Source organism: Gobio gobio (assembly GCF_949357685.1).
Source record: "Gobio gobio genome assembly, chromosome: 20".
Classification (NCBI taxonomy): Eukaryota; Metazoa; Chordata; class Actinopteri; order Cypriniformes; family Gobionidae; genus Gobio; species Gobio gobio.
Genome location: NC_137113.1, coordinates 9334989 through 9362812, shown reverse-complemented (window position 1 = coordinate 9362812; position 27824 = coordinate 9334989). Strand labels below are relative to the sequence as shown.

General features: G+C 38.2%; 1 protein-coding gene across 3 annotated transcripts; it reads left to right on the top strand.

Annotated features, from left to right (window-relative positions):
- Positions 1-1318: 1318 nt before the first annotated feature.
- Positions 1319-27067, top strand: kif5bb (kinesin family member 5B, b; the record flags this gene model as incomplete). Of its 3 annotated transcripts, none has more annotated exons than XM_079846104.1 (26): positions 1319-1515; positions 9539-9626; positions 9792-9865; positions 10930-11034; positions 11585-11633; positions 11778-11833; positions 11920-12007; positions 12210-12334; positions 13572-13676; positions 13774-13919; positions 14008-14156; positions 14240-14430; positions 16261-16329; positions 17729-17935; positions 18825-18968; positions 19167-19352; positions 20598-20715; positions 20859-20914; positions 21054-21163; positions 21256-21357; positions 21431-21491; positions 21578-21649; positions 22925-23029; positions 23113-23329; positions 23926-24061; positions 24191-27067. In XM_079846104.1, exons 1-25 carry the CDS (start codon positions 1390-1392, stop codon positions 24054-24056), a joined length of 2880 nt encoding a protein of 959 aa, XP_079702230.1. In that variant the 5' UTR covers positions 1319-1389. The 3 variants fall into 3 exon arrangements, with proteins under 3 accessions (XP_079702230.1, XP_079702229.1, XP_079702231.1); XM_079846103.1 differs by having other exon boundaries at positions 20859-20923; XM_079846105.1 differs by lacking the exons at positions 23926-24061; positions 24191-27067 and having other exon boundaries at positions 1321-1515; positions 20859-20923; positions 23113-23334.
- Between the last annotated feature and the right edge of the window lie 757 nt (positions 27068-27824).

The following is a 27824-nucleotide window of genomic DNA, read 5'->3' as shown; positions in this document are numbered from 1 at the left end:
TATTGTACAATATTTTTGTGAAACTGATACATTTGTCAGTATTCGTTGATTAATTGTATGTTCAAAAGAACAGCATTTATTTGAAATAAATCTTTAATAACATTATAAATGTCTTTACTGTCATTACTTTTGATAAATGTAATGCATACTTCCTAAATAAAACTATATTAATTTCAAATATTTTCTTGTTGAATATTCTATTTTACTTAAATATACATCACGTTACAGAAGTAAAATAGCTTGCATGTCATTTCATGTTGACTTTAAATGGCACAGAGATTCATTGATGTATCTCTGCTTTGTGTAACCTGATAAAGTGTCCAGATCTCAGCACTTATGGAATGTATCATGATGTAGCAGCTGGTTGGGACGTCTGTGACAGTACAGTAATGCAACTGAGGAACATATTTTCAACCACAAAAATGTATAAATTGTTATGTATCTCAGAACTAATTCTGTACAGCGACCATACTGAATCTAATTATTAGCAGTATTACTAATTCAAAAATTACTGTTACTCATTTAGGGATTTGAAAGCATTTGCAACATGTGTCGTCCTGCCACACCCGAATATATGTGTGTGCATGCAGCACTTGTGATGAGAAATTTCCAGCAATGCCATCTGTGTGTATGACGTTATGGTTGTGTTGCCAGGAAGTTGGCATATAGCCTATAATACTCCCTTATACTTTGGCTACCATATATACTGCTAAATCATCAAGCTTACATGCACGGATATGCATCGCTTTACCATAGGTATTGAGACTGAATCCAAGCTGATACAAGACATTTCATTTTAACCATCCAATATCTGCCAGATTTTGGCCTCCAGCTCTGCAAAAGCATCCCTGATGTCCCCTGGCATCACATCCATCAGGATCCAACGGATCCCTGAATCATCCAGAATCAATGCTGTGTCTGCAAAGAATAGCGAGCTGTGTGTGTGTCTGCATTTTGAGGGTTACTGGAATAGTAAACAGTATAAAACACTTTATAGTGTCCAAAAACAAAATGAGGAAACTGTTGTAAAAACAGGTCTTTGATTAGTGTGCATTTGTTTCATAATGGGGTAAGTTGTCACAAGGTCTCAGCAATTTATGTATGTTTCATTTTGAAATTGAAAATATTTAAAACATGTTTTCTCTTGTAAATGTAGTTTGTTGAATTTTTATTCCTACTGAGATTTAGCCCTTGTGACAACTTCCTAATGAGACAACTTGCCCCGTTTTCCTCTTCTTGCTTTAGTATCTATGTGTTAGGGGGTGTGACTGCCACTTTCACTCCATCCATCCAAAACACACTCTGTCAAAATCCACTTCCACCTCAACACAAAGAAGTGTGGACGGTCGGGAGGAGCGCTCACCATCCTCCTCCTCCTCAAAGCTGAAGATGGCGGACCCGGCCGAGTGCACCATCAAAGTCATGTGCCGTTTTCGGCCTTTAAACAGTTCGGAGGTGATGAGGGGAGACAAATATATCCCCAAATTTCAAGGAGAGGATAGTGTGGTCATTGCGGTGAGTTTATAATATAATATCGTGATGAATTGCCGCATTTTCTCAGCTGTGGCACCCGCCGTCCATTTCTATTAGCATCCGCTAACCACCTGCAGACGTATCCTGACTGAAAATATCATCTTTAATTCCTGTTTATGTGGAAATTTGATCATAATACGTGTTTTAGCATCATTCTATGCAGGATATAGTACATGTGAGGCTTTAATACAGTAATACATACGCAAGTTGAATAGTTGTTAATCATCGTTAGCTCGGTGGCTAACACAGCCCTCATATGTTAATGCAGCAAAATGTCAAAATGTTTAATTTTGAACTTAAAAATATGAAAACCTAAGCCTTTTTTAAAAAGTCAATGTAATACTTTTGGATTTTAGTGCACTTCTAAATGTATTTTGATAAGTGACGTGTAACCGCTAGCCCCTGGGCTAATGTTAATCGGTTTGTTTTCATTCAGAAAATCAACAAAAGCTTGCTAAATATTGGGCCTGTATATATTTCGCACATTATAGTGAAATGAAACTTAATATGAGTAGAAAAAAAGGATAAATTAAGTAAATGTGATCATAACAGTCACTGATGTCAGTCTGTTGTCATTTGGCCTACTTTAAAAACGTCAAATGAACAAAGGCCATTCCAAGTCATTTATTATGGCTAACGTTATACTATTTGTGCTACTGACAAATACATATTTAAAGCATATTTCCCACTTCCAATCATATTTTTAGGCCTGTAGTTGTTAGGACACTAGTTAGGCTATATATAATCCAAATGTTCCTGCATTGCAGGTTTTAGGTTCGTTTATTAAAATATGTTTTTATTAAAATAAGGTTTATTTATTGAGATTTAGTCTTTTAAGGCATTTGTCATTTTTGGACAGTTGGAGATGTGAATCTAAGATTTTAGTAAGTGATGTTGGCCATATTACATTTATTCAAAAATGTTATTATTAATAACGCACTCAAGTTAAACCTTTTTTGCACCTTTTCTCTGATGATAACGTTTACCAATTATGAAGTTAAAGTCATTTTCATATGTTTTGTCTTGGTTTTGTAACTGTTCAGAGACTGTAAAAATTAAATGAGTTGCATTAAAATGCTGACCTCATTGGTTTGGCATAATAGTCTTCTCCTATTCATGAATTAAAATGTTCCTTGATAGATGTCTTGTCTATTTTACTATTTTCTAACCTATACATCGTTACTAATTTATTTGCATAGTTAAAAAGGCTTTACATGCTAGGAATTGCGTAGTTATTCTGTAATTGAGTAGCATGATATTTGATGCTTTTCTGCCTTGTGGCTTTCTACATATATTTAAACTACTAGTTTAAACTCATAATGCAGTATAGATGTCGCTTAGAGTGAAAATGCCTTAAATTTCCCTCATGCAGTCAATGCAATGTACAGCTGGGTATTAGGCGGAGCAGTTTTGTGGTTTGGCTGTGGACAATTTGCCCTGGGAGTTTTTTTTAGCCTTACAGAGTCAGATTGAAATACCACGTCCAGATTTTCGATGCTTTCAACTTCTTTTCATTTCGGCCTCCATTTCTGCAGTGACACCGCACTGTCTGACCAACACTCACCCTTTTGTTTTCCAGTGCACTGATGATGATGCTTTTTTTTCGTCTTTTTTTTCTCTTGTGCGTGTGCGGCCAAATGAGTTTTGTCTTCCAGCTGTTTTGAGCAAGTCAGCATCAAGCACCAGAGCAACTATCCCTCTCTGGGGAAATGGACCGTGCTTATGTTGGCATAATGGCTTTTAGCAGGTGGAAAGATCATAAATTGCGCAATAAATCTTGCTGTAACTAAGGAGACCAAACCTGTCTGTCCAGCTGTACAGGGATCAGTATTGGGATTATGTCTTATCAGTCTCAGTTCATTATTAGTTCATAAGGGAATATGCTTGTTCGTGTTTTTGTTGCTTGTTTCTTTCTTTTCTCTCTTTGTCTCTATGCAAACACAGTGCGACTAACATGTGACGAACCTTCCCATCTCTGTGACCGTTGGGAGTACAATTATAATCCCTCATTGGGAATACTGAGAGTTGTAAACAGTGCTGTTCCATTTCTAGCAGTGGAGGAGGCCTCGGGATATTCAGATGTACAAAAACACTCTTCACGCAGTCTTGTGATTGTCTGAAGATTTTATAAGAAGTCACTGGTTTGAAATTCTAAAGCTGTGATTATTGTGCGTTACATGTCAAATGCTCTTTGACTATTAAACCGTTTGGTTCACTCAATGTTCAAGTTATGTTGTTTGACAATAACTGTGAAAATGTAAAATATTAGAATTATTTGCGATGGTTATGCTACATTATATTTGCTTTATAATGCACGAGGAAAGAAAACGTGACCTCATCTGCTGTATGTAGCATGTAAACGTGCTGGAGGTGTTATTGATATATCAGGAACAGTGTTATTGTTAACTAAAACCAATAAAAATAATGTTTAATTGTATAAAATGTTTAATGTAAATTAAAATATATATATATTTTTTGCCTTGGTTATTAACTGAAGTAAAACTTATAAAGCTAAATGGAAATATAAAAAATAGCACATAACAAAATTACTAAAACTTATGAGAACTGAAAAGATCAAAATAAAAGCCGATTCAAAATATTAATAAATACGGTAACAAATACATAAAGTATCTAACACTGATTAATTGTCTGATAAGGCCATGTGAAGATAAATGTGCCTTCTGATTAACAAATAAACTGACTTAAATAAAATAATATTAAATGTATAATAATAATAATAATTGTGAGTACAAGTATTTTTAGGTTGTGTAAAATACTGTTCATCAATTTGTGTATATTTCATTTTCTGTGATTATGGCAGTATAGATATATACATTACATATAAGCTATAATATTAGCACTGACCCATGAAGACTAGTATTGGTCAACCTCAAATGAGTTTTAAATGTAGGCTTGTGTTGTGGTAGTGTATTGTGTTAGCAGTTGGTCAGGTTGGCTGGACTAATCTGCTTAGCTGTGTTACATTCACAGCTGTTTCCTCACCTGGTTAATCTACTCCTGTGTTAGAGTGGCATGGTGAGGAAATTTGGCATTTGGACGTGTAATAAGAACTCATTCTGATGTGGATGGGTCACGTCAACCCAATTCAACCACTCAGTGTGTCTGCTAATGAGTAGATCCGTTGCAGAACTTGCTTCTGTAACCTTCAAAGTTCATTTGGTGAAGAATTTGTCAGACTGATTTAAACTAATAAGTGTTGAATGATCCATTAAAAGAATCAGCTCATAAAAGTCATTTGCATGTGACTCGGACTAGCGCTTGTTCGCTTCTATGTTTGTTTTTGCTTTCTATAGAGGAAAAGCAGTAATTTTATGCAAGAGGCCGGCGTCATTTGCGGGCACTTTGCATAAAGGATACGTGACAGCATGAGCATTGGTTATTTCGTCATCCCTCGGTTTCACAGACAAGGCCTAAACTTATGGTCCCAGACTGAAATGCACATTTAACCTCTTAACAAGCGCCCCATTTTTGAGAATTCTTTGAAAACGATATACCCAAATGAAAATGTCTGCAGCTCTTAAACCCTATGGTCTATATTCATAAACCTGGTCTTATTTTAAACTAGACACTTGAAATATTGCTACCCAAGAGTCATAATAACTCAAAGTAATATGGGAACAGAGTAATATACATGTAAATATACATGTAAGTGACTCACGTTTTTTGTTTTTTGTTTTCACTTAGGGAAAAAAATATTATAATTTAATGTTAAGAGCCTGAAAATAACTTAAATATAAAACTGAATGTCTAATCATGTCATGATTCAAATATGAGGATGATTCTCTCAGTAATGTAGCTTCTGTGAGCTTTTATGTCAAGAAAAGTCTAGGCGCCATTTCAAAAAGGCCATTTATTTCAGAACATTTGCTATTGTAAAGAGTAGTTTTTCATTCAAATAAATCTGCAATAAACTGCAATATACTACTAATTATAATGGATAAACAGTTACTGAAAAACTAAAGCAACTATTTACAGAGATTACAAAGTGTAAAAAACTCATTTAGCTGATGGGAAGCGTCAGTAAGTGTCTGCGCGCTCCACTGCAGTTGCGCCATTGAGAACGCGCAGCCAGCGCACAAACAGTATTCACCAAAGCCTACTTACGCAAACTGCGCAAGATAATGCCTTTTGATTGGTTACTAAGTCCATCAATCAAACCTTTGTTGGAAAGGCATTGGCTGGGCACCGAGTGCCTTTATCCAACGAAAACCATGGGCGTAATGATTGACAGCTCACCAAGCCTGTAAGGCACTTCCTCTATATGATGCATCCCAGAAGAGACTCTGATTGAAGGAGAGAGACGGGGGAGGGTTTAAAATACGTGGGAGAAACTATTCTTGCAGGGGGAGTTTGCCAGACACGGATAAGAATCGATATTTCATTGAAAATGGACATGATTGATCACGCTAACTCAAAACTCTCTTGCAAACAACGGAGGATTTTTAGTTTTTTCCCTATTTTTTCGTTGTTTTGGATTAAAAAGTGGGATGCATTTTGAAGAGTGGACTCTTACACAGAGATGTATGCGGTTGTTTATTGGATTCGTCCGATCTGATCTGAACGACAGGAGATGAAAGATGAGTAACGCTGATATTATGCTAATGTTTACATGGACGGTCCTTTAGCGTTTCATTTAACCCTTTCCTCTCTGGTGTATTTATTGCAAAAACAAGTTCAGAACATGAATCTTGAGTGTTTTAGCTTTCAAATGATGCATAGTTTGTGATAGTTGATTGAATATTTTGTATAAAACAAAAGTAAATAAAATTACACACCCCCCCACTTCCGTCAACCCCCCCGCCCACGAACCGGTGCGGGTTAAGAAGTTAAGCTGTTTTAACTGAAAGCAATTTGCACTGACATATTTTAAGAAATGTCAGAGCAAATTGCTTTCAGTTAAAAAGTGCAAATGGCACATTTATAAAAGCCACTTAAAGGAACACGCAACTTTTTGGGACTTTTGCTTATTCACCGTATCTGGGAACTATATTCTCAGTAGGGGTGCACCGATCCGATATTAGGATCGGATATCGGCCGCGATACTGACAAAATAGCTGGATCGGGGATCGGAAAAATTAACAGATCCACAAGCCGATCCAGGTGTTTTTTTCCGTCGCAGCAGAACCTACGTCATTCGTCAGCTTCACGTGTGTCGCATGCTAGAAGGGAGCGAGCCAGAGAGTCGGCTGTGTGGAGGAGATATTTCACGCTTGCCACGCCAACTAGTTCGTCGCTGTTTCGAGGGTATTACTGCAAAGTCAGGGTCTTTCCTGCATTGACATTTTTTTGACGGCCAAAGCCTAATTTGATGAGTTATTGTGATTTACGAGTGATGTAGAACAGATGCTGCGCTAGTGACAGAGAGACCGATCTGAGAGCTCCTCCCCCGCGCGTGCTCTCTGGGTCTTCAAAATAATCAGTGTTCGCTCTCATATTTCACATATTAATCCAAATCAAAAGCTCGGAAGACCGAAACCATGTTGCACGTGACACATTCGGACAATTTTGTCCTTGAATTATCACTGGGTGTGAATTGCGCTCAAAAAACATTGACTCTTCTCTGACCAGCTGACATAAAGCATACTTTCAATAAGCGGGAGACAAATTATATCCAGTTATGAAGTGTTTTCTGTGTGTTGACATCTTTCGCGATGTTCTAACAGACGGGATTCGCACACAACGCGTCTGCTAATGTCCGATTCGTGACCTAATGACTCCTTTGAACCGAATCATTTTAACGACTGGCCAGAACAACTGATCTGTCCAACACTGAACTCATGAACTCAGTTTATTAATTTACTCAGAACGCAACTGAAATGAGAACACAAGTGTGCTTACCCATTTTAGCAAGAGTGGGTAGTAAGAATTATTTTTAATTATCAACAGTATTTCATCTTATTTCTGTTGACAATGTGTAGTAAAATAAATAGGCCTAGCCTACAATCATTTAATCTGGAGTGAGGTGAAACCAGAACAAAGTTGTTATTAGCTAGCTGAAAATTTGTATTAAATTGCATATGGTAGAAAATTAGACTATTTGTTAATTTGTAATGCTACTTTTTAATATTGATATGATTATATACCAAAACAATTATCTGTAGTGTAAAAAATGTTTGGTAACTGTCAGATTACTATTGTATGTTTGACCAATACACTGTTTTTTGTTTCCACTGCTACATTTTATTTATTTAAAGAAGTTTTTGAAGAATTGTTTTTTAAATAAATAAGAATTCAACACCTTACATACATCTGTTATTTTGTCTTAGTTATGTTTAGTTAGTAAAGTCTGGTGCCTTTAGTCTCTTCAAGGAAGGTATAAGGTGGAAGATATACAGTTTATTATTAATTCAACAATATATCGGATCGGTATCGGGTATCGACAGATACACAAAGCCCAGGCATCGGTATCGGTATCGGGACTGTAAAAGTCGGATCGGTGCACCCCTAATTCTCAGAAGGCGAAGCACTGCTACTTCAGCGGAGTGATCTGGTAATTGACTCTATTACTCCAACTCTGAGCGAATTTGCTGCGAGCAAATCACTCCGCAGAAGTAGCAGTGCTTCGCCTATTGAGAGAATAGTTCCCAGTATGTATACGGTTAGAAGATGGCTGTCTCATGTGACCTTGTTATTTGTACACGCTGTGATTATACACATCACAACTTGTAAATAGGAAAATGTTAGGCTAGATGGAGCCATTTACCTCCTGTCTTTGTGCTAAGCTAGGCTAGCGGTGGGTGCGTCAGACAGAGTTATGGCACGCACGGAGATGAGAATGGTGTTTATGGACTTATCTAACTCTGGGGAATACGGTTAATAAGCTAAAGTCCCCAAAAATTGCCGTGTTCCTTTAAATGCCCTAATTGATCTAAGGCTTAACTTAAGATGTTTGATGCTTTATTTCCACTTTGCGAATATTTTCTTAATTTTTACTGAAAATAAATACCTTTCCGATTTGATATGTGATGGGAAAAGGGAGTAGAGCGAGTTCAGCAAAAGGCGGATTCGAACCTCAGGTCGATTTGCGTCAACTTCCTGCCATGTGCCTTACCCCTACGCTATTGTAAACAAGGCGGACTATTTGCATTTAATGTAAATGGCATCTACTCCAATAAAAAAATCTGGGGTTGGACCCACCCTAATTTTTATGCTTCCGACGGCTATTCCTGTATTCTCGATTTTCCATATCACGATTACATTATGATTTCGATCAGCATTCAGACTCTGTACAGTTTTTGGACTGTGTTTCTTTCAGGATTTAGTTTTTGATTCTAACAACATGCTAAATATACTATACCAATACAATACTATTATCCGCTGGGGTTTTTATAGGCCTAGCTAAAATACCATTTCAGCGAGCAAGTTATTTAATGAGTCAGTATAGTCTAGATGATTAATATCAATTCATTACTTCCAGACTTATTTGCTTATTGCTTTAAATATTCAACTGCAGAAAGTTGTGTTGTGTGTCTGTTTCAATATTTTATAGAACACTTCCGTAGTAGTGTGTTTTTTAATTAAAATATAATTTTTTATATGTAAAAAAGATATTCAATTGCATCAGTTGCAGTGCTTTATTGGATAAGAAAGAATACAATCTTGTATCTTGGCCTTATCCATTTTTGTAATGCTATGATTAATCTTTTTGCAAATAGCATAGTTCAAAATCCCTAAAGAGAAATAGGAAGCTCATGCCTGGACGAAGATCTCTGATGAAATGCTCTTATTGTGTCATAATAACAGCTGGATTTCACACCTAATTTTTTTTGTCACTGCTGTTTGTGTTAAAGGTTAGAGCCATTCGTAACAGGAGGGATGGGTGTTTTGTACTTTAGCCTGTAGTAATGGGCTCTTGTTTAGTCTGTGGAAGGATCGTCTTTGAGTCTTGTGACCGTAGTCTGCTGATTCAGAGTTATATATATAAAGAGAAACGCGTATATGCATAATGACTCATCATTCATTGTCTGTCTTTCTTTCTCTCCAGGGAAAGCCGTATATGTTTGATCGCGTGTTTCAGTCTAACACTTCTCAGGAGCAGGTTTACAACGCTTGTGCTCAGAAGATTGTTAAAGGTGAGGAACCTGATCACAACCTTAAAATGAAAATTCTGTCACCCTAATGTTGCCATTGATATTATTTGGTATAATAACTTGTTGATCAAAGCAGCACTAAATATTGTATTTGAGACCATGAGATCATATTCAAGTGGTATATTTTGTTGTCTTTGTGCCTTCCAGATGTGCTTGAGGGTTACAACGGTACAATATTTGCTTATGGACAAACATCCTCTGGAAAAACACATACCATGGAGGTGAAAATTCATCTAGAAATAAACATAAGTGTCATAGCGAATCATTATGATTTTCAAATATTAGTCCGTTCAAGCCACCTTCATTTATATAGAGCTTTTTGCAATACAGATTGTTTCAAAGCAGCTTTACAGTGATAATAGGAAATGAATGCAATAAAGATTGTTTTGGCTGTACAGCAGCTCTTGTCCAGCTTAAGTAAGTTTTTGATTGATTGATTTGTGTTGTAAAAACCTTTAGTTATTAACTTAAAGGAACGCGCCACTATTTTGGAAAATAGGCTCATTTTCCAACTCCCTTAGAGTTAAACAGTTGAGTTTTACCGTTTTCCAATCCATTCAGCCGATCGCCGCACTTTTAGCATAGATCATTGAATCTGATTAGACCGTTAGCATCTCGCTCCAAAAAATGACCAAAGAGTTTCAATATTTTTCCGATTTAAAACTTGACTCTTCTGTAGTTGTAGTTGGTTATGTTGACTGAAGTTAGCCTATTTTCAGGCGCTGTGTAATATCATTGCGCCGCTGCACCCATGGTACGGCAGCAAAGTTCCTTGATTATTACACAGGAATGAGAGTATAGTTCCTGGCCATATCAGCCTAGAAAATCGCAACTTTTAATTTTCCGTCAGTCTTAGTACACAATGTAACTACAGAAGAGTCAAGTTTTTAATAGGAAAAATATCGAAACTCTTTGGTCATTTTTTTGAGCGAGATGCTAACGGTCTAATCCGATTCAATGATCTATGCTAAGCTATGCTAAAAGTGCTACCGCCAGACCCGGAAATCGGCTAAATGGATTCGAAAATTGTAAAAGTCAACTGTTTAACTCTTGGGGAGTTGGAAAATGAGCCTATTTTTGAAAATAGTGGCGTGTTCCTTTAAGGGCCACTTACACAACACCGTTTGAATTGCATTCAACTTTTAATGCATTCTGGCCATTCATTTGCACAACTTTAACATTCTGCTCATTGTTTTTGCTAATCAGGACTATCAGTTAATTTACTATACCTTAAATCATCATGCATCATCATGGTGATTCAATGTGTGTTTGTGCGAATGTTTAGGGGAACCTGCACGATTCTGATGGCATGGGCATCATTCCAAGGATCGTCCAGGATATATTCAACTACATTTACTCCATGGATGAAAACCTGGAATTCCATATCAAGGTTTGACGTTCATGACAAATCAGTGCTTGTTATTCAAAGGGTTCCCATCAACATTTTCAGACCTAGAAAAGCCATATGAATCAGGCATGGGAACTTCTTTGTGCTCATCTCCAGATTTTGAATGGCATTGTCGTTACTTTTTGTCTGTGCCATCTCTATAAAAGGGATTTAGAATGTCACAAAAGATTTCTAAAATGGCCGTTCTTTTGAACTTTCTATTCATCGAAGAATCCTGAAAAAGTGTACTACAGTTTCCACAAAAATATTAAGCAAGCACACACTGATATAAGAAATGTTTATTAAGCTGCAAATCATCATATTAGAATGATTTCTAAAGGATAATGTGACACTGAAGACTGTTGTAATGATGCTGAAAATTCAGCTTTGATCACAGGAATAAATTACATTTTAAAATATATTATGATAGAAAACATTATTTAAAAAAATATTTTGAATTGTAATATTTCACACAATCTAGTTTTACTGTATTTTTGATTAAATATACTTTTAAAGCAATATTAATTTTATGACTTCTGGTCTGCATTGACAGGTCTCCTATTTTGAGATTTACCTAGACAAGATCAGGGACTTGCTGGATGGTACGTATGACTGAATGTGAAATCAAATATACAATTCTATTATCTGTGCATTGTTTTATGTATTAGAGGTTGTATATTAGTCTTATGTCAGATAATAATAATTCGGATTTTAATTTAAAATCAGAAATTGTGTCTCTCTTTCAGTATCTAAGACCAACCTCTCTGTACATGAAGACAAGAACAGAGTTCCTTACGTAAAGGTGAGGCTTTGTTTTAGTAATTAGCCGTGGGTGTATTAGTATAGAAGTGGTTCAAATGTTTTCCTTGTCTCTTTCTCCATCTGCAGGGATGTACTGAACGGTTTGTCTGTAGCCCGGAGGAAGTGATGGACACCATTGATGAAGGCAAATCCAACAGACATGTGGCTGTCACAAGTAAGCCCATGCAAATCAGTGCATAGTCTCATTTTAGCAAACTTTTCCACACCTGCTGAGTTATATTAGCGAGAATAGTTTCAGGACGTTCTTTCTTATTTGACTGCTTTAAAAATGTTTATACAATCTAAAGATTTTCCTGTTGTGTGCATGTGGTCAAAGTTGAGTTGAAATGTAAACTCTACATTGGTGTGTGTGTCAGACATGAACGAGCACAGCTCCAGGAGTCACAGTATCTTCCTGATAAACGTCAAGCAAGAGAACACACAGACGGAGCAGAAACTGAGTGGGAAACTCTTCCTGGTGGATTTAGCAGGAAGCGAGAAGGTAATCTTTCTACTTCTCTCTTTTCACTTCCTCTCACTTATCTCCATTTCTCTTTTAAAATCCATTCACAGACATACTGAACACAGTTGTTCTTCTTATCCGGTTTTTGCTTCAGGGAATTGTTTTACTAAATGTGATTTGAGTAGGACCGGTAACACTTGCTGTTTGTGCATGGGAAATGTCTGCAAAGTTACAAAATGCTAAGCTCATTCCAAAGGGAGTTATTCTCTATATCAGTGCGCTCTGTTTCTGAACTCCCTGAAATGCTTCGGCTGTAGGCTTGAGTTTTCTTCGTGGAGTGAACACAAAATACAAAATATTATTTTGCGAACACGCATAATAAAGGGCGTGAGGCCTGGTTGAGTTGTGTTAATAGTGTGTTAAAACTCGCAGTTATGGTAAGGGCATAGACTGTAAAAAAATATGGACATAGTGTCCGTGACGTCACCCATAAGATTCTGAAGAGCATTTTTGAAGCGTAAAGTAGGGACGAGCTGGCCGTTGCCATCATGGTAGCGCGTCACTCCCGGATAACAGGAAATGGGCAAAGAGGCGGGACATGGGTGGAGCTGAGGTGACGTGATGACTAATAGACAGCAGACAAACGGCAATCCCCCTGTCACTCTTGAGTGGCCACGCCCTGAATTATGCATAACTTTAAGGCTTTATATAATGTAAACAAACGAGTTATAAAAAAAATTCACCCCCCTCACAGTTGTCATGAAGGGCAAACTTAGCCGTATAGACCAAAACCACATTTTGTACCAGGCCGTAAACCTGTTTTTTTAGCTGTAAAATTTGGGCATTTTAACACGGGGCTCAATGAGATTCTGCTCCCTTCTGGAGCCTGTCTGTAGTGGCCAGTCGATGAATTTCAGTTTAAGTCACTTCTGTATTGGCTTCAAGAGTAACTGCGGGAGGTTGCCGCTTGGGTAAGGGGCATGACATTTCGAAAACTCGTTTGAAAAAGTTGACCAATCAAAACACATCGGAGCACATTGTGCTTTTCGGAAGGAGGGGCTTCAGAGAGACAGGAACTGAACTGAGTGTTACTGACAGACTGGGATGAGAGGTGCTGCAGCAATGTCAAATATGTGAAATACATTTTTTTTTGTAACATTCAATCATGAAAACCTATTCTAATAGACCCCAAAAACAAAATCAAGACTTTGTAAAAGGGCATAATAGGCTTTAATATTAGTTTGCACTGTCTCTGATTTGATGTTTTTGACTGCAGGTCAGTAAAACTGGAGCAGAAGGTGCTGTGTTGGATGAAGCCAAAAACATTAACAAATCTCTTTCCTCTCTGGGCAACGTCATCTCTGCTCTAGCTGAAGGATCGGTGGGTGTGATGCACCAGAGTTTTACAATTATATACGATTACCTGTGCAGCTAATTGGATGGAAGGGTAATGAATGAATATTTCTTTCCCATGTCAGACGTACGTTCCCTACAGAGACAGTAAGATGACAAGGATCTTGCAGGATTCTCTGGGTGGGAACTGCAGGACCACTATAGTGATCTGTTGCTCTCCATCCTCCTACAACGAGGCTGAGACTAAAACGACGCTCATGTTCGGACAGAGGTGACGAGACATGCTCACATTGAGTTTAATGAATTTTAATGAAACTTTTGTGTTGAGCATTTAGTCATTTTTCGGTTCTCACTGTCAGAGCAAAGACCATTAAGAACACAGTGTGTGTGAATGTGGAGCTGACAGCAGAGCAGTGGAAGAAGAAATATGAAAGGGAGAAAGAGAAGAACAAGACACTAAAGAACACCATCACCTGGTTGGAGAACGAGCTCAACCGCTGGAGGAACGGTACTTAAATGACACACACACACTTCATACTCAATCAGTTGTGTTTACTGAGAATTACAGATAACTGCATTTTATTCTTTTAGGTGAGAGCGTCCCCACTGAAGAGCAGTTTGATAAAGAGAAGGCAAATGCAGAAGTTCTGGCCCTGGATAATGTGGTGAATAATGAAAAATTCACCTCGTCTCCCAGCATCCCTGCCCTCAAATTCACTGACGCTGAGCGTGAGAAGTGTGAGGGTGAATTAGCCAAACTCTACAAACAGCTGGATGACAAGGTAAGACAAACTAATGACCTTAAATGAATGAAGGGATGAAGCTTTTGGACTAGTGATGCATCGACTAGCTGATTTTGAGATTATTGGTATTTTCAAATATTGTCTAAAATAACGTTTCATTGTTTTGTCACATTTTGTTAAATTTTTTCCCCCTATATAACTCAAGTTAAATTACAAAGAAATACATAGTATATGCTACCATTCAAACGTTTGGAGTCAGTAGGAAATTAATATTATTTTGCAAGGATGCATTAAAGCCCAATTTATACTTCTGCGTCAAATGTACGCTATAGCTACGTTGTAGACTGTGTGTTGCACGCGTAGCCTACGACGTACCCTAACGTGCACCTCTCCAAAAATGTAACAACGTGTCAATTCCACACGGACCGCAAGCGCTGTGATTGGTCTGCCAGAACTCCTCCCTCAGGTCAATAAATACATTTTAAAAATCTGCGTAGGAGTGTGTGTGTGTGTCCAAAATGGGATGATAGTTTCATCCTTACATCTGCTATATAACACAATATTTTGTAGTCCAGAGATTCTTTATGTTAGTGAATAAATGTATAGATTTGCTGTGTATAGTTTATTTATTTTCTCATTAAAACCAAAGATGTTAATGAGTGATTGTATATCAAGAACAGGGACACATTAGGGTGCATTTCGTTTTGTGATTTCAATGGAACAAATAGTCTCCGCAACAGCAATCGATTGAAGCGCTCGTCTGTGCACGATACTGAAAACAGCGCCACGAGCACTCTGCATGATTTCAAAAAGAATTCCAGCGCCAGATCGCCTCTTATTTACCTCTACTAATCAACTAGAGATGCTTAATTTGTATTAGATACAACAACTCAAGCTGCAAGAAAAGTCGCGATCTATTTGCCGCCATCATTGCTGCTGCTACTCCGACAATGTACACAACAAGCTGCTTCTTCTTCGGCTTTTGCCTTGATACTGTGGGTTTCATCATTAACATGCCGGTGGAGACTGCCTACTAGCGGTCTGCAAGGTTAATTGCAAATTGACACGGACAACAACGCAGATGTATAAATGAAAACGAACACGTAACTTGCGGCGTAGAGGATATGGCGTTGGTCTGATGCAGAAGTATAAATCAGCCTTAAGTTGATCCAAAGTGGCAGTACATGGCATTTCTAATGTTGCAAAAGATTTCTATTTCAAATAAATGCTGTTCTTATGAACTTTCTATTCATCAATAGAAAACATTTTTAAATGTGAAAAATATGTAATTTTTTTTTAATTAATATTACAGTTTGAATGTATTTTTTATCAAATAAATGCAACCTTGATAAGCAATATCTTAAATCTTACTGACCCCAGTCTTTTAAATGGTTGTTTAAGTAAATATTATTGACCATCACGCACCCTGCTCTATAGACATTGGTATTTGCCATTGATAAATATGTCTGTCATTAATTGGGACTTTTTGTCAACAGAATCATTCTCTCGATTATTATTGCAGTGTTGAGATCTTATGATAGTACAAAACATAAGCATGATGATGAAAAATATTGTTTTTGATGATACACCGTAAGCATAACATCAGTGTCATATCAGCACCATCTGACATGCATTAACTTTTTCAGCTTACAGACTTGTGACTGTGTGAAATAGGTATTTTAGGTCTGATTCTCAGTGTGTTTTTCAAATAATATAAAAAACATTTTGTTCATAATAATGTCCTGCTGTAAAATCAAGATTTGCTTTATAGACACATTCATTACAGCTATTACTTCTCTCTCTCTACCTCTCTCTCTCTCTCTCTCTCTCTCTTTCTCTCTCTCTCTCTCTACCTCTCTCTACCTGTAGGATGATGAGATAAATCAGCAGTCTCAGCTGGCTGAGAAACTCAAGCAGCAGATGTTGGATCAGGAAGAGGTGAGCGCTCAACATGGACATCAGATTTACATTAGTTCCGCAAAAAAGCAGTGTCCTGTCTCCTAGTTGACTAAATCATTTAGAGAGTTGGGATGTGCCTTTTGTGTGTAACTGTTGTTTCCATAACCCCAAAATGCCACTTCATTTTTACTTTATTTTGTATATTTTTTTAATGTGTGGTGGCTACTTTATTGTATTAACAAAAATATTTAATAGCTTTACCTTATAGGCCTATTTATTCATCAGTATTAGTCATATCCATACAATTTATGTGTTTAAGTTGGCTAAAATGGGACATTACTTGTGTGTGTCATCAGTTTTTGTGAAATAAATTAACTTGTTTTAAAAAAAAAAAAACATTTAACACAGAACCCTACCCCCACAGCAAACCGAACCGTGGCTCCAAAACGTTGATATGAACCAAACCGTGGCATTGGTGTATCGTATCGGCTAGGCTTGCTACGATAGTCGGTGTTGCCGGTGTTACCGGTGTCCAGACTCAACACCGGTTACATCACTTGCCCACCGTGGCACCGCCCACCGTCTTTTTTATTTTTTTATAGTAATAAAATAATTTTGTTCAGTTAGAGAACAGACAATACAAATAAAAACTGAACGTGTCTGCTTAATAAAGCAGGATCCGACCGTGAGTTTCGGCAGCGGCAGGAGTCATTCATCAGATTTAAGAGTGAGGAGCTGAGATGATCGCGGAAGATTTGGTTTCAAAGCGAAACGTAAAAGCGCCTTTTTAAGGGAGTTTGTCATTTGTTTTGTTGTTGTGTTTTTCATTAAAAATAATAGGCTAATGAACCCACAATTCAAGCAACCCGCAGCCGAATTGGCGCTAATTCAAAACTGAAAGTAAAATGTGCACGGCCGCACAGAGCGCGCATTGTTTACTTTGGCCTGGCTCCGCAGTGCGAGCCTCCGCGCTCCGCACATTTATTTTTTGCCGCGCGCACCCTCGCGCTCGTGCGGGCGCGTCGAGTATAAACAAGGGGACGAACTGTTATTCATTCATGGCGTGCATCTCAATCATAGACTGATCAATGCTTGATCAGTGCCCTGACTACTGAACTAGGGAACTGATTGAGACGCACCCATGGCCTCACAGAGCGCGCATTTACCGACAAGCTGTCATTCACGGTGTGTGCGCACTGCCGCGTTTTCAGTTCAGAGCGGTCGTGTGCATGTTACTTTAGATTTAAAAGCCTCCGCCGGTGATACCGGTATTACCGGTGTTGTCACACATCAATTAACCGGTGGGAAAATTTCCTCACCGTCACATCCCTAGTTACACCCCTAGTTTTTTCCCATCACAAGAATTTGACCCTAAAGTTGAGTAACGCTTAAGTACAGTAGTCACAATACAAAAACCCCCACATCATTTGTATTGTAGCTGCTGGTCTCAACGCGGAGGGACCATGACAACCTGCAGGCGGAGCTCACCCGTCTGCAGATGGAGAACGATGCGTCTAAAGAAGAGGTGAAGGAGGTGCTGCAGGCTCTGGAGGAGCTCGCAGTCAACTATGATCAGAAGAGTCAGGAGGTGGAGGACAAGACCAAGGAGTTTGAAACCCTGAGTGAAGAGCTCAACCAGAAATCTGTGAGGAGAAACTCTCATTCTTTACTCTATAATATATATAATCAGGGCTTGACATTAACATTTTTTGCTCTACAGCCTCTGTGGCTAGTGGCTTTCAAAAGTTATTAGCCACTCAGCATTTTCAATGGCCACAATTTTGACATTGATATGGGGACATAGTTATTTTTAATATTATTTCATAATTTGGCAGCAGGTATATTAGGCTGCTGTCACTTTAAGACCTGACGCACGGATCTATTATACTGTTACACATACGTTTTCTTTCTTAACTGATTACGTTCACTTAAAACAGAACTGACTGTGTTTACGTGAATTCACACCAAGACCGCCATTTTGACATTATTTTGTATGTATTTGACTGTTTATGTGCAATAAGCAGCGTAAAAGAACTAAATTTAGTACTGAGAGGCGGCTTTATGTGCGCAAATTTGGGGTGTGAGCACACAATCTGCGGGAATGAGTAAAATTCTGTGTAATCCCACGCTGAAATTCAAGCCCTGTAACCGCAACAACATTCATCTGGAGCAAATGAAACGAGTGAGGGGAGGCGGGTTTGTGTGTCAATTCACTGTTGGAGAGATGAGAGAGTGAGAGTGCAATCGGTATCGCATATCTATTCTGGGGATGATGAGTATTGGAACGTTTGAGATATTTCAGTATCGATATGTTTCATAAAATATTATATTTTTGATATTTTTGACAATACATTGCCCACCAAAGTGGCTAGTAGGAGTGACTGCGTTACACTCCTGCGATCCACCCTCATTTGGCAGTTAGTGGTGTTGGTGTCAAGCCCTACATATAATGCATTACTGTATAATATATTGCCAGATCATATTTTTAAGTATGCCTTGGTGTTAGTTGGCTAATCGGAGCTGTGTTTTTGCAGAGCGTTCTCGCATCTATTGACTCTGAGCTGCAGAAACTGAAGGAAATGACCAACCATCAGAAGAAGAGAGTCACTGAGATGATGTCATCACTGCTTAAAGACCTGGCAGAGATTGGCATCGCCGTAGGCAGCAATGACATTAAGGTAACAAAGCAAAGAACCATTACATTGCATTAACTTTTCTTTTACTTTTTCATTTAATATTATGTCTTTTCACCCTTGCTGTTTAATTTCCTCTTTCCTTTGCACTGTTTCAACTGCTCACGCTCGTCTCTAACGTCAATTGTTTTTTATTTATCTCGGTCTTTATCTTTTTCTCTGTCTGTGTCTTTCTCTAAGCAGCATGAGGGTGGAGGTCTCATTGATGAAGAGTTCACAGTGGCTCGTCTGTACATCAGTAAGATGAAGTCGGAGGTGAAGACTCTGGTGAAGCGCAGCAAACAGCTGGAGGGCACTCAGGCCGAGAGCAACAAGAAGATGGATGAGAACGAGAAAGAGCTTGCAGCCTGTCAGCTCCGGATCTCTCAGGTAAACAGAAGGAAAAGATAAAGCAACAAAATCTTCTGTCTTATTGGAATAGTTCATCCAAAAATGAAAATGTCATTTACTTACCTTTATAGTAGGGCTGGGCGATATGGCCAAAAAAATATCACAGTAAAATTTTTCATATCAGTCGATATAGATAATTATCACCATAAATGTCAAATCTTTATTTCTTTTACGTTTAAAGGCAGATTTTTGCTCCTTAGTGAAAGTTGTAATGTTTTTAAACTACTCTTTATTGTAAACTACTTTTCCAGTCATTGTTCCTTAACAAAAATAATTATCTTTGAAACATTATCATTTGAAATGAAACGGGTTTATTCTGTTAATAAAAAATACCACGCCATGGGAAATTTAAGAAAAACATTAAAATCTGTAAAGTTTATAACAACCTAATTTTTATATGGTAAAATTTAGTTTGAGTTTTATTAAAATTAACCATTGGTCTTCCATAGTAGCATACATTTAGATCATGATAAACACGCATTTAGCACCTCAATACCATGATAAAATGTAACCATATGGTTTCAGTGGTATTTGTATGAAAAACAGCAACCTAAATGCATTTAAAATGAATATGAATATCCTACACTTCTATCACAATACCATGGTGCAATAGTACTTAATACTTAATAATACTTCAATGCATTATTGCTCCATGGTATTGTGATAGGTGTTACTACAGTAAATCCATTGGTCAATGATGGCGATTTGTAGATTGAAAAGCCTTCTGTCTGTATCGGTGCGCACTAGTTTAAATCATTGAGACATTTGGGTTCTTTGCTTCTCACTGGCTCTCACAGCGCTGTTTAATGGTCGAGTGACCAAGACCTATCCACGAGAGAACGCATCTGCTATAGTAAGCCATTTGAACTTTGAGCAGAGTCGATAAATGGTCTGTGTGGCACGGTTCAAATGAGTAGCGCTGTTTCATTCCACATTTGCCTCACAAACATAGAAAAATATTCAATGCTTATCAAACTCGTTATCGTTTTATCTAAAAAATATTAAAATTATAGTTAACGTTTTATCGCCCAGTCTTGCCTTATAGCATTTTAAACTTTTTACTAAAATCACGAGAAACTTTTTCCACTGACCATAAAAGAAATGAAGAGTGTTTATGCGCTTCTAGTAAAACCAGTCTTCTATTTTATCAGATAATTAATGCATGACTAGCCATTTACAGAATTGTTTAAAAAGCTCTTGAGATTTATTTGTGTTTGTCTACAGTATGAGGCAAAGATCAAGTCCCTGACAGAGTATCTGCAGAACATCGAACACAAGAAGAGACAGTTAGAGGAGAACGTCGACTCTCTCAATGAGGAACTGGTCAAACTCAGCGCCCAGGGTACAAATCATCTTCTCTTTTCTCTCATAAATGCATTTTAATGGCTGTATAAACTTTGTTTGGCCTAGACGCCTTTACTTTTTACTGCCCTCTTGTGGTGAGTGCATTGGGCGTGAAAGGCTTGTTTATTTTCCCTTGTGCAGAGAAAGTTCATGCAATGGAGAAGGAAAATGAGATACAAAGTGCTAATGAAGTCAAGGTAAGCATGGTAAGGACTTTTTATTTTTTTTGTGAGAGTTCAACTATTTATCTTCCGTTTATATATTCTGCCGTTTAGATTGCATCAATTGAGAAACAGGCTTGTGATTTCTAATTTTTCTCTGTATATGATTGGACAGACTGCAGTCGAGCAGCAGATCCAGAACCACAGAGAAGCTCATCAGAAACAGCTAAGCAGCCTTAGAGATGAGCTGGAGATCAAGGAGAAACTCATCACTGAACTGCAGGAGTAAGACACATACATACATACTCATCTTCAGGCACGGAATCAGGGACACATGTGCTCAGGCTCATTTTCCTCACCCTGTTTTCTGTCTGCAGTCAGAACCAGAAGATCATATTGGAGCAGGAGCGCTTGAAGGTGGAGCACGAGAAACTCCGATCCACTGACCAGGAGAAGAGCCGCAAACTCCACGAGCTCACGTATGACACGCACCTAACATGCAGAGATTTGAGGAGTATGTTAATGTGTGTTAATGATGAAATGTGTTTATAGGGTGATGCAGGACAGACGGGAACAGGCCAGACAGGATCTCAAAGGCCTGGAGGAGACTGTGGTAGGTCGTTTTGTACTGTGCTTGAGAAATTATTCTTACATCTTCATTTGTATGTGTGCACGCTCTGATCATTCACTTCTCCTCAGGCCAAAGAGCTGCAGACTCTTCATAATCTGAGGAAGCTATTCGTTCAGGATCTGGCCACACGAGTGAAGAAGGTACTACTTTTGTGAATGTGTAATTGTAGTTTAGAATAATGAAATTAGTTTAAATGTGGATATTAGAGACTAAATGTTTAGAGTGTAGCTGCTATTTTCTTAAATACTTTTAATGTCAACTAATGTCCTATGTAATGTGGAGTTTGTGCAGGACTTATTGAAAACTGTCCCTTCTTTATTTTTATGATTTTTTTTTTTATTAGTTAATTTATTTTTTATATATTTATTTTATTTTACTTGCTAATAATTTTAATATAATCTTTAAAAATATATTTAACTTTATTTTAATTTGTAATATTATTAGTGTGCTTTAAAGGGATAGTTCACCCAAAAATGAAAATTTGATGTTTATCTGCTTACCCCCAGGGCATCCGAGATATAGGTGACTTTGTTTCTTGAGTAGAACACAAATGAAGATTTTTAACTCCAACCGTTGCAGTCTGTCAGTCGTATAATGTGAATGGTAACACATGAGAGTATGAGAACTAAGAGAGTAAAAAAACATGCACATTCAAATCCATATTAAACCCTGCAGCTTGTGACGACACATTGATGTCTTAAGACACGAAACGATTGGTTTGTGCGAGAAACCGAACAGTATTTATATAATTTTTTACCTCTAATACATCACTATGTCCAACAGCCTTCAGCGCACGATCCCTTCTGGTGAGGTCAATGTACACGATATGGTGTAGAGATACATGTGAGAGATCACTTCTGGCACTTGCGTAAACTACGCCAGATTTTCCATTTACATTGACCTCACTTACCAGAAGTAAGTATAAATACTGTTCGGTTTCTCGCAAAAAACAATCGTTTCGTGTCTTAAGACATCAATGTGTCGTCACGAGCCGCAGGGTTTAATATGGATTTGTATGTGCACGTTTTCTTTACTCCTAGTTCTCATACTCTCATGTGTTACCATTCACATGCATTATACGACTGACAAACTGCAACGGTTGGAGTTAAGTCTTCATTTGTGTTCTACTCAAGAAATAAAGTCACCTAAATTGTATTGGTGGTGATTGAGGAGATTCCCCCCTTCTATGTAAAGCGCTTTGAGAGCCTAGAAAAGCGCTATATAAATGTAACAAATTATTATTATTAGCTATATCTTGGATGCCCTGGGGGTAAGCAGATAAACATAACGTTTTCATTTTTGGGTGAACTATCCCTTTAAATCACTGCTAATGAACTAGACATCATAAAACTCAATTTATGATTATCAGCCACTCTCAGATAGGCCTGAATTATGTATTAACATATATTTTTCAGAGTGCTGAGATGGACTCAGATGACACTGGTGGCAGCGCGGCGCAAAAACAGAAGATCTCATTCCTTGAGAACAACCTTGAACAGCTCACTAAAGTGCACAAGCAGGTAAACACACACTCAAAACATCAGGTATCTCATGCATTCTCGTACAAAACACACGCTCACTGTCTCTTTCTTTTCTTGTGTAGCTGGTGCGCGATAACGCTGACCTGCGCTGTGAGCTGCCCAAGCTAGAGAAGCGCCTGCGGGCGACGGCGGAGCGTGTGAAGGCTCTGGAATCTGCACTCAAAGAGGCCAAAGAGAACGCAGCACGTGACCGCAAACGCTACCAGCAGGAGGTGGACCGCATCAAAGAAGCCGTCAGAGCCAAGAACATGGCACGCAGAGGACACTCTGCACAGATCGGTTAGTTCACACACACATATTTTGCAATTACTAGATTCAGTCAAGTGATTGAAAGTTGCAAGGGACTTGGATATGGTTGAGAATATCATTCTAACACTGAGGAAACACAATTGATGGCCATTTTATAAGCTTTTCAGTTAATTGTCTTAAGGCTAGAATATACTACATGACTTTTAAAATCTTTAAACCACTAGTCATCATACATTTACCAAATTTGTAAATGATTAAACAGAAAAAACATGAGGATTACACTTCTCACTACCAGATTTTTCAAGTCATTCCAAAAACCAAAAACTCACACAGAGTCATGTGCCTCATTTCTAGGAGACATGTGACAAATGATTATAATATGGACTGGAATGAGAGTATGCAGCTAAAAAATTGGAGTCTGTGCCCATCATACATTTGTGAAATCTGTCAACTCCGACTGTCTAGTTTCCGCAGCTAGCGTTGACTTGCCCAGACTGCAAATCAGGGCAAATATCTGTGCAGACATCATGTAGAGCATTTCAGCCTTTTAGGAGAAGTTTTTAATTATTAGATTTAGTTGACCAATTTAAGGTCTGACTAACTAGTCATATTTCCTCTTTTCACAGCCAAGCCAATCAGACCAGGTCAGCCCCCTGTCGCTTCTCCCACCCACCCCAATGTCAACCGCCCAGGGGCGGGGCTCTTCCAGAACAACCAATCAGTGGGCATTCGTGGTGGAGGCGGAGCTAAACAGTAAAACAAGTGAGCAGATGCTGCATATTACTCGCAAATATGTCACAAAATGGGTTGCGAATATCATTTTATTGTTTATTTTCAGTGTCTTGCCCCCTTTTTTTAACCTGCTGTCTTTTTCTTTCCCACTGTTTCCAGCTGTTGAATGCTGAATATAACCCCAGTAGCCCCAGCTGAAGCTGATATCACCTCAAAAAGCTAAACAGGCATTCCACAGCACGGGAGGGTTCGATACTATACATATGAAAATGAATATAAGTATATATATGTGTATGAAACATGAAATACTATCCCCGTCTGGGCTGTACAGTTGTTCCTCCATTCTTATATCTTCCCTTTAAAATATAAAGAAAACTAAAAAAAGACAGGCTTTTTGCACCAGTGGGACACGCGTGTAACTAGCGTGTATCTCTTCACTCTTGCACAGTCGGTTTGTGCTCACATCCTGCTCTCCACATCCCTCACTGTGCCAAGTTGAATGTATTACTAAATTACAAAAGAAAAAAAAGGCAGAAATGAATGAAAAATGGTAAAAAGGAACAAAAAAAAAACTGCGTTATTTTAGCCTTATTTATGTACGTTCACATTTTGGGTTTGTTTCGAGAGTTAGCTTGTTCTCTCTTGCTTTGCGTAGTCTCTATTGAACATTTCACTTAAATAAGTAAGTTAAACACTACAATTGAACTGTATATATATATATATATGAACCATTGAATTAGTTTTTGTAATGATGGATGTTCTCAGAAGAAATGATTTAAATTATGATAAAAGGGTCGTCTGAAAATAGACAAACAAGATGCAGTTCCATGAAATGAGAATGAAACGGCTGCTTAAAGTAGACACACCTGAGCTACAGGTATATTTAAAGCACTGTACGAACACATTACGAGCATAAAGACCTGTGTGAATGTCACAGCCTGAGGTCTTAGACGAGTCGTAGCTAGGTTTTAGAAAAACGACAATAATACTAACATCACATGCTCATTTTGACGTTTCAATATTTAACTTTAGTTCACACTATTTAAACAGGTAGAGTTTGCCGTATCGATGCTGCTCCGTAGCTCGGTCACTACAAATCGTTAAAAATCGCGTGTGGATTTTTCCTCTTAGCTTTGCCTAAAATATTCCCAGACGGGATTGTAATTACATTGTTTTTGAGGCATGGAACCTTGCATTTAATTTGAGATAGTTGACCCAACAATAACACAAATATATTTTTTTGTCATTTTTTTCACCCTCGTGTTGTTCCAAAGACTTATGCAACACTAAAAGAAAATCAATGTTTATGCTGCTTTTTGGGAAAATAAATGGGGATAGACAATTTCAAGCTCCAAAAAGGACTAAAAAACGCTATTAAAGTGGTTCATATGACTCTGGCGTTCATTATTCACTCCAGATCTTCCCCTCCGTAGCTCTTAAATCGCATTTCGTTGACAAGACAGAATGGCGTCATTGACATCAAATCTGCCACAACATGCTTTGATCTGCCACAACTTTATGCACCATATTTGAATGAGACGCCAGAGCTTTTTTCACGGTTTTCATTTTATGCAAAAGAATGACTCTGAAAAACGTATGTTTCGCAGAAAAAATGACATTCATAAAGATTTGGGATGACTTGAGAGTGCGTAAATGATGACAAAAGCTCATTTTTTGGGGGGGTGAACTGTTCCTTGTTAAGGGATTCTGATCAAATACTTCCTCTAAAGCAATACAGTAATGTCAAGTTTGTTTTACGCTTAAAACAGTTTGTATTGGGAGTGAGGTTTGTGCGGTGGTCAACCAGCCATTGGAGTCACAATATACCTACACTCCTGTTTGTACCATTTCATTGTTTTTTGGTACGGTTTAGTCCGTTATAGGGTCCAGACTTTGAAGTTATGCATTTTAGAAATGGCAATCGAATCTTCCGTGATTTGAGCGTTGCAAACAACCCAGGGGAGCCCACACAGCGTTTAGTTCTGGCTCATACAACCAAAATGCGATCTTTGATTATTGTCTGCTGTGGTTTTGGTTGCCTTGTGATTTTTGAGTTGGCTTAATTAGACCTGCTGATTGGCTTTCCACAGTTTGTACGGTTCCAATGCTTTTCATTCAGCACAACGTTACTGCCTTTCATTGAGTAGTGTTACTGGGTGGGGCCTATTTAATGGTGGGCGGGGTTTATTTAATCATTTTAGGTCATGTTTTCAATTTGTTGCACTTGCAACTCTAGATAATATTGTTTTATTTATTTCTGTTTTATTGTAGTCTAGGGATTTTGCTGTTCGTTTTCTTTTGTTGGTCTTTTTTTTTTTTTTTTTTAAGTCTACTAATGTCGTTTTTTTTTCTTATGCGAAGTGTTTGTAGATTCCAGTATACTTGGTTTCCATTTTTCCTGTTTTTCCACGTAAATTGGATCCAGATCCTATAGGTGTCCTGTGTAAATGACTGTAGTACTGTAGTAGCAGGGGGAATATTGAAGATGACGTTTTAAGACCTTTTGTGTGCAATATGAATCTGGTGTAGTGCAAGTTTCGCAGTACTGAAGAAAGCGATGGGAGAGGAAATGAAAACCGCACTCAACAGTCCTCTGATTTTATTTCATTGTCTGATCATGTGTCTAACGGATGTCTTGTTCACCGAATTTAAACTTATAAAAGCACTTTAAAATGTTACCATCTCAATTGAAAAAAACGCACTTGTTGAAAACTGAAAATTTGCATCTCAAACATCGAATTTCTCAGTGAATTTTCCAATTATTGTTACCGAGGAGCTTCTGCAGGAGGTCATGTTGTTGTTTTTTTTATTTTATTTTGCATCGAATCTGCATTTTTAACAGTTACTGGGGAAACACTCCGTTTAAATGGCTCTAATGGAAAGATGTAATGGTGGTGATGAGGTGACAGATGTGTGTACAGTTGGTTCTTCAGAGTGTGTAGACTGAATTGCTGTGTATATTTCCTTCAGTTGCTTACTGTAGGCAAGTTTTCACCCCTTGACATGAAACACAAATAAAGTATAGGGTAAAACACACCCGAGTGTGCTTGTTTTTGTTCTCGAGAGAGTTGCATGCTAAGCTGTATTTATTTTTGCTACAGTAAAATGCCTGGAATGACCTTATAGTTGTGTTCATTGATTTTAATGGTTGTATATGGTTATACGTTGATTGGGAAACATGTAGAACCACGTGTAACCATTTGTCCTTAGGTTTCATTATAGGGGGGACAATGAAACTTAATCTTTTTGTTAGTTATTATTGGTTCATTAAAGGGTACATAACACCGTTTCTGTACCTGTAGAGTAGAACTGCATCCTTCATATCTCAGAAGAGTCTTTAGTTTTATCATATTTATAAAATACAGATAAACTGCCAAACCCGTGGAGTGAGCGGAGCTACAGAGAGACACACTCACTCACTCACGCTCTCACACACACACAAGCACCCACACACACGGACTCACACACACACTCACTCACTCACGCTCTCACACACACACAAGCACCCACACACACGGACTCACACACACTCACTCACTCGCGCTCTCACACACAAGCACTCACACACGCTCTCACACATACTCACACCCTCTCTCACACACACACACACACTCACTCTCACACACTCACTCTCACACACACACTCTCGCACACACACACTCACGCACACACTCACGCGCACACACACTCTCACACACACCCACACACTCTCACTCACTCACACTTTCACACACTCTGTCACGCACGCTCTCACACACGCACACACGTACACACACACTCATGCACACACGCG